Below are 8,108 nucleotides of genomic sequence, written 5' to 3'. Positions count from 1 at the left end.
TCCCACCCAGAGTCACATAGTTGAAGTTCACGTTCTCCCTCCCCCTATTGGACCAGGTCACATTGTCCAATGGAGTCTCCTGGTATTGTTGTGAGAAAGTCTGATAAACACCTGCTGAAGTGTCCTTGGTTCCCACAGTGGGACTATTTATTTATTTGTTTGTTAATTTATTTATTTATACATTTTTCTTTAACATACGTAGGTATTTAATAAACAGTGTACTGTCTGGGTCATTTTACATATACATAATAATAGTAATAATAATATTGCTTGCTTGTATGTAATAATATTCTTCCAATTTCTACTTTCTACTTTTATTATCTAACCATTGATAAAACAAATCCCATGTTAAAAAATATTCTGTATCCTTTATCTTTAATGTTAACCTATCTATTTCTGCACAATCTCATATTTTTTTGATTATATTATCATCTGAAGGAATTTCCTCATTTTCCCAATGTTGGGCAAACACAATTCTCGTTGCGGTCAAAACATACATAATCAAATATATATTCCCTTTATTATATTTTTCTGGCAAAATACTTAAGAAGAATATTTCTGGCTTTAATATGTTGCTTTGTAATTTTCTTTAGCCATGAATGTCTTTTCATCCAAAATCCTTTTTGCCTTAGGGCAGATCCACCACATATGGTAATATGAACCCTTTGTATCTGGTTTCATTTCCAACATTTGGGGGACCTGTTTTTAAACTTCTTTGCTAGCCTTGCCAGGGGCAAATGCCACCTGTAGAACGTTTTATACAGGCTGTCCTTGCATGTAGTTGCCATTGTCGATTTAGAGTTTCTACCCCAAAGTTTTTGCCATTTTTCTAATTCCATAGTATACCCCCCCCAAAACAATTGCCCAGGTTATCATTGTTTCTTTCACTTGTTCATCTTCCATTTTAAGGCTTCATAAATAGCTATAGATTTTCTTTATTAACTTTTCATCCAGACCTAATAGTATCTGATCAAGTATTGTTGGCTCTTTATAGAAACCATATCTCTTTACATCTTTTGCACATCTTGATTGTATTTGCAAGTGTGGCCACTGTGCGAGGTCCACCCGGATTGGGGGGGGGGGCTTCAAAATTCTTAGCAAGGGGTTCTCTGCCCGGTTGCAAGTTGGGTGTAGCCATGGTGGGTGTGGCCTAGGTGGCCTCCTGAACCACAGCACGGGGGGAGGGGTGTTTTTGCCCTCGGTGGGCTACAGAGCAGTGGTGAAATTCAAAAAATTTTATGTCCAGTTCTGTGGGCTTGGTGTTGCTTGGTGGGTGTGGCAGGGGAAGGATACTGCAAAATCTCCATTCCCACCCTACTTTGGGGACAGCCAGAGGTGGCGTTTGCCGGTTCATCGAACTACCGTATTTTTCGGAGTATAAGACGCACCAAGATTTTAAAGAGGCAAATTTTAAAAAAAGGTTTTGCACACTGCAGACCTCCCAAAAACTGCCTGGTTTTTTTTTAGCGAAAATGGGCCTGTTTTTGTCAAACAAAAAGGGCATGCATAGACTTTAGGAGGCTTATAGATTGTTCCTGGGGGGTGGGGGGCAAAAACAAGCAAAAAATGGCTCATTTCTGCCCTCCGCAGCCCCCAGGAGCGCACTGGAAGCCTCCTGAAGGCTATGCACTGCCATTTTGGTGAAGGGGGCGGGGATTCAGGAGGCCAAAAATGCTGTATTCAGTGTATAAGACGCAGATTTTCACCCTGCTTTTTGAGGGGAAAGGGTGTGTTTTATACTCTGAAAAATACGGTACTCAAAATTCTCACTACCGGTTCTCCAGAACCTGCTAGTTTTCACCCCTGCTACAGGAGCTTTTTCTGAGCCTCCAGAAGGGTGAAAACAGCCTCCCCGGGCCCCCTTCCGGCCTTCCTGAACTTCTGGTAGGCCCGTTTTTTGCCCTCCCGGAGCCTCCGTGCATGCCCTGCACTTACCTGCACCCAAAATGGGCCGTGTGTGGACTCCTGGGAGGGGAGGGGTGGGGAGGGTGGGGCCAGCCAGGAGTGGGATTTGGGGGTTCTCCAAACTGCACAGAATCTTAGCTAGAGGTTCTTCTGAACCCCTGCAAACCCCCAGCAGCCCACCCCTGATTCGGCAATTCCTGTTTAGTTTTCAGTTCCCCCTTTTCATTTAAAATATCTTTATATGTTACAATTTTTCCCAAGTTTATCACCATTGGATGTATCAGTGCTTCCATTGTTGAAAGCCAGGCTGGTATTTTCATATAATGTTCGGCTTTGACCTTTTCCCATACTAGGAGTAAAGTATTCCTTACATCATGTCTTTGAAAGTATCTATAGATACTCACGGCTGGCATCCTGATGTCTGAAACCTCAATTCTATCCCCCCCCCGGCCAATAATTCGTTGGGAGCTGAGAAGCGATAATAGTTGCGAGAGCAAAATCGCCTTTTGAAGCTTGAGAGTGGCCTTTGGCAGAGCTGCCACCTCGGGAGCAGAGGCTCAATTAGAGAGACTTTCTCGTCTCTGATGAAAAAGGAAACAATAAGAAATCGTGTCTTTTGTTGATTTTCATCATGTCTTCGGTGTAACAAGGAGCATTTCTGTTCTTGCGCACCAGATCATCAATCATGGACATCAGTTCGGCCACCTGAGCCTCTCGTTCTGCCCCTTCGGCCTCGTTGTTGAAAGCCAATATTCGGTTCCCGCATTCAGCAACATATTTCCTCAGTTTTTTATCTCTGGAAGATATAAAATTTTCTAGAGATCGACCTTCCAGGCCATCTTTGCAGGTGAACAAGAGGATTGTGTAATCATTGGCTTTAGGGCCAAAAACCTCTTTGATCAGCTGAGCCACGTAGATCTCCTGGGAGCAACGCAAAGGATGAGTCACCTGCAGAATGACGTGGGGACCCGGGGAGCAAAACCTCACACTCTTGCTCACTTCTGCAGCAGTATCCTTGTCTGGACGATGGGTATGGAAAAAGCCAGGCGTATCAACAACCACAACCTTCCTGCCCTTCAGCTGCGTCTCCTCCTTCTGGCATGCTTCTGTTACTGACCGAGATGACAGCCCAAACTCAAAGACTTTGCTTCCCAGGATTGTGTTTCCTGTCTCACTTTTCCCATTTCCCCATTTGCCCACCAGGACGATCCTCCGTTCAGGCCCTGCAACCCAAAGGGGAGAGGAGAGAAGAAGGGGACTGGTCAGCAGTGTATGGCCATCATAGCTTCTCCCTCCATCCAGGACAGTAACTTCCACCCCCTCCACCCACCTACCCCCAGGGGCCAAGACTTTACCTCGAATGCTTCCAGGCATCTCCAGACCAGTCGCACAGCACAAAATCCGAGATTTCTGCATGAAAAGCAAAACCAAATCAGCCAAAGGAGAGGCCGCCTTGCAGGGAGGTTGACAAGAACTCCCTTCCCTCAGAAGATACAGGGAGGAATTGTGTTACGTTTGTAAAAGAGAGTAACATATGTAACGCTCCACCCATTGGTCAAATTTCCAGGCGGGAAATTGGAGGAGTGTCAGTGGCTGACCTGCCTGGACAGCTCCCTTTAAAAGAGGGAGTTACAGAGAAGGAGCTGACGTCACGATGATACGGACGTGCGATCTCGGAGCTCTGAGATCACAGCCGATACTTTTACCGCTGGGTGGTCCATCTGGACCTAACTGTCCCAAAGAGACGGTGACAGGGAAGAGTATGTCTTGCTGATTTCAGGGACATCGCAAAGTCCCTGATTGATCCAAGAGAATCTCTTCTAGCCGGCAATAGAAGCCCAGCCCCAAGCTGCTGAAGTCGGGACAGCTCTGCAACCGGGAGAAAGCGGATAGAGAAAGTGTGTCCATCTGGTGAGGAAATTTTATTTTTACAAAAGAGACTGCCCAAAAAAGATTAAAACCAAATTAAACTTGTAAAGAAAAGAAAAGAAAATAAGCGGCGAATTTAAGCTATTTTGGACTGTGTGTTATCCTTTTTTAAAATTGTCTTCTATGGATGGAACTTTTGCAAACACTTCCAAGTTTTTAAAGGACCCATCTGATCCTTTCCCCCCATGCCACCCTCCTTTCTATGCAGCCCTTCAATTCTTGAGACCCTGCACTTTGGGGGTTTCAGGGACGGTAGGTTTGATGTCAGAAGCGGCTGGCAGCTCCCCATAGCCAGCTCTGCTTGAAGGGACCCTGTTTTCTTGGACTTTAGTTGTTCCTGTTGCAGCTCCAGATTATCTTCCTCTAGGTTCCCGCATCCCCCCCCCCAGCCAACCACTCAGGAACACCCCCTGCCCCATGGCTCTTCTCCCTGAGTGGGGAGTGGGGGACTTTGGGGGTCTTCCCATCTAACCCCCTGCTCAAGCAGGAGCCACTATATCATTTCAGACAAGTGACTGTTTAGTCTTTTCTTAAAAATCTCCAGAGATGGAGTACCTACAACTGGTATCAGGCTATTCTTCTTGTACCTCCTCTTCCTTTCCCCTCCTCCTCCTCCTCCTCCTCCTCCCCCTCTCAAGTTACCTCAGCAAGCCTCCCCATAGGACATATGCAAGTGATTGCCTCGCTCCATTGACCGAGCCCCACTGGAGTCACAGCTGCACATCGGAATTGGTACTGAAGATTTAGGTGGACATCTTCCAGGGTGAATTGATCCTGAGGGTTTTTTGCAATGAGACTTTTCCAATTATCTTCTACAATCCGATATTCCACCTGGTAACTGGAGACTGAAGGCTTCCTGATGGCTGCCGGATCAATACTGATCTGGAAACTATTTGGGTGCAATTGCTCAATCTTAGGAGGAGGAGGTCTTCTAAGAGCAGCTTCCAGCTCCTGTTGTTTCTTGAGGATCTCCATGGTCAAGGTTAAACTCTTGGTCTTCACCATCTTTAATGAGTCTAAGAAATCCTTCAAGCTGTCAGTGTTTATTTTCCAGAACATTTCAAAAGCAGCATTGTGGCTTCCTCTGTATTCTTGGGGAGCAAAGAGGGCTGAATGGTTGAATCTGAAGTGCAGAGGGATTCCTGACTCATCCTGAATACACGGAAGGTCAGCCTCCTTGAGGGCCTCCAGGACAGGTGGGGTCCCCCCATCCGCAAAGGTGATCAGGAGTTGCACATTATCCTTTACATCTTTTCCCAACATGGAGAGCATGGAATCAAAGATGCATTTCTGGGCATGAGTTGGAGGGGCAAGGAAGGCCTGGGCCACCAAGCAGATGGCATCAATACGGTCATTGACCCCTGGGGTGTAGAAAAACTCCAGGAGCTTATCATCAAAGAGTTTGTCTTGCTCTGTGTCTCTTGCGCCTCCAAATCCTGGAGTGTCAATGATTGTGAGAGAATAGGGAATTTGGAAGCCCTTCTGATGGTTCACCACGTAGGCTGTGACTTCAGACGTCCTGCTTCCAGCTTTGCTTCTCTGGGTGGTTTCATGAATGAGTTTGAATCTGAAATTGTCTTCCCACTGGACACCCAGGATATAATTGATCATCCCGTTGATCAGAGTGGTTTTCCCACACCCTGATGCTCCCATCACCAGGATCACTTTGTTGGGCACTTCTGGGTTCTCCTTTCCAAGCTGGTACAAAAGAGAGGAAGTGGAAGCATCTGAGGGGACTTTCTCCAGAGGAAGGGCGAACACTAGCGGCTGTCTTTCCTCCACCAGGGAGCTTTTCTGAAGGAACTGGCGAGCTATGTTGTCTGCATCTTCTTCCTCCAGTGATGTGGAGACCACTACCTCCTCACTGGGGACACTCAGAACTCCATTATCACACATGGCTGACACCCGTATTCTGAATGCTGTCTGGGGCTGCAAACCTTCAATAGGGTAAAACTCTGTTTTTCTCCCAGTCCGTTTTTCAGTCCATTGGTCCTTCCCAACTCCAGCCTCCACCGTTCTGTACTCCACCTTGTACTCCTTGACCACAACTCCTGAGGCAACAATGCTGGGACTCATCCAGGCCACAGAGATGACAGAAGATGCCACAGTGACCATTCTAAATTTTTCAGGAGGGCTGGTGGGAAGGGTCTTTATGGGCGGGCTCAGGTCACTTCTTTTACCACAGCCTACCTTGCAACAAGCAGCATACTGCAACTGGTACTCTGTGTTTGGAGTCAGATCTTTCAGCAGGAACATCTCTTTGGCATCCTCTGTCCTCACAGTCTTCCATTTTTCTTCCCCTGCAACCTTGTACTCTACCACATAGTTGGAGATTGTAGCCTTTCCATATTCAGCTGGCTGAAACTTCAGCTGAATGCTGTCATGTCTGAGTTCACTGATCAGGAAAGGGAGAGGTTCTGAAGGTAACTCAAAGTTCTTGCTGACCAGCTCTCCATCTTCATAAAGGTATATTGAGGCTCCTGGGGTGTCCACATCTGGGAGAGAGGCCACAACAAAATGGACCTTCTCATTGGGTTGGTTGATACTGAAATAGTCCTTGATGGATTTGGCAGCTTGGCGAGCATTACGGGTCCACTTTTTGTCCTCAAACCAGGCCGTGTCTTCCTCCTGCCCAAGAGTGGATCTTGTGGCCTTAGCTGATTCTTGCAAGAATTGCTCCTGAAGCCAGTCCTGTAAGCTCAATAGAAATGGCTCCTTTTTATATAAAGAGGTGAATATAAAGGAAACCACATATCCATTCTGGGGGTCCAGAACTATTTCTTCCAGCTTGTTCTGAGTTGAGATAACTTCTATATTATTTAGAATAATCAGATAAGATTTCATAAAGTTAATTTCTCTTTTTTTGGTGTTTAGAAATTCACAGAGTCTTTGGCTGTTGAAGGGCGACTGTTTGACGGACATCAAGAGGTCCCCTAGAGTCCCTTCCTCCTTTCCTCCTCCCCGGATGCAAGGCAACATTCTGGCCAGCTGTTTCTGGAAAATCTGCCTATGTTGCTTGCACATATTTTTGAACTGCTGGATCTTCTTCTTGATCTCAGGGAAAGTCTCAGCAATGGGATTCTTGGCTAGATCGTTGCTTTGCATCTGGATTTCATTGAGTTCCTCCAAGATCCTTTCGGCATCAAAGATCAACATTAGGCTGATTTCACGTACTATTTTGGCAGCTCTGGTGTCCAGCTTGGTCAGCGGGTAGAGCCAGACCCTCATAGGCACAGCCTTCTCCCCATGTTCCCCTAACAATTTTGGGAGAGTTTCATAAGCTGTGATGGCATCTTGCAAAGTCACTGGATTTTTCTCCAAAGAAAAGTCTCCATGGAACTTGCAACTAAACCGCTGAGCATTCTCTTTCTCCTCCTCAGTCAATTTGACCTCTGCTTCTCCCGTGATGGATATCAGCTTCTTGACTGTAAGCTGTAGACTTCCTTGAATATTTTTCACCATTTCTGTTGAAGAAACTTCTCGGTCAAAGACGAAGAAAGCCTGGGCTCCATAGAGGATGGCGGTGACCACGTGGGTGGCTGTGCCCTGCTCAAAGACGGCTGGATAAGAGACATTCTGGATTCCCAGGTGGCTCATTGTCAGCTGTTCATACTTGGTGGTGGTTTTGTACTGGACGGTGACTCTGGCCTGTTGCTTGGACTTCTTGGTGTCATGAAGATACTTGGCTGACCCTCCCACTTCAACCAGCCCTCCCAGGAAACTGGCCTTGAGGGAGGCTGAGATGTCCAGGGCGGAGGCCTTGTCATCAATGCTGTCAGATGCAATGATTTCAGATTCGGTCTTGGGCTGAGGCTTGATGGTCAGGTCCTTCTGAAGAGAACTGTAATCCCAAAGGGTGACTCCTGCATGGAACAGAAGAAAACAGAGACATGAATTGAACACCATCTTCCAAAACACCTATAGCTGGATAGAGAAGCTCCAGCAAAATGGGACAAAGGAGACATCATTTCCCTTAGAAGGTTCCTTCATTTGTTTTATCCATCCATCCCCATAAAAGCTTCCCATTTTGCAAAATACAGCAAAGTCAAAAGGCTTTTGACAGGGTAGAGAGGAATGGGAATTGCTCTGCACATCTTGCTCTCGTGGCCTATCTCCGACTCTCTGGAGAAACCATGTCTTTCATCAGGGTTTCAGAGTCTTCTTGTCAGCCTCTGTTCCGCAATTGCTTTCGGATGCCATTGAAACGGGGGGGGGGGGGGGGAGAGCATGGCATTTGGGAAGGGAAGTTTTAAGTACAGGAGAGATTGAAAATA

The 8,108-nt window shown here is 46.5% G+C and overlaps 1 protein-coding gene across 1 annotated transcript; it reads right to left on the bottom strand.

Moving 5' to 3' along the window:
• Positions 1 to 2,466: 2,466 nt before the first annotated feature.
• On the bottom strand, positions 2,467 to 3,279 carry LOC309400265 (GTPase IMAP family member 9-like; the record flags this gene model as incomplete). The annotated part of the gene is made up of 2 exons (XM_081968681.1): positions 2,467 to 3,128; positions 3,240 to 3,279. 2 exons carry the CDS (start codon positions 3,277 to 3,279, stop codon positions 2,467 to 2,469), a joined length of 702 nt encoding a protein of 233 aa, XP_081824807.1.
• Between the last annotated feature and the right edge of the window lie 4,829 nt (positions 3,280 to 8,108).

Source organism: Natrix helvetica (assembly GCF_964273705.1).
Source record: "Natrix helvetica genome assembly, chromosome: W".
Classification (NCBI taxonomy): Eukaryota; Metazoa; Chordata; class Lepidosauria; order Squamata; family Natricidae; genus Natrix; species Natrix helvetica.
Note: the sequence above shows the minus strand (reverse complement) of the source record. Positions and strands in the feature narration are given on the sequence as shown.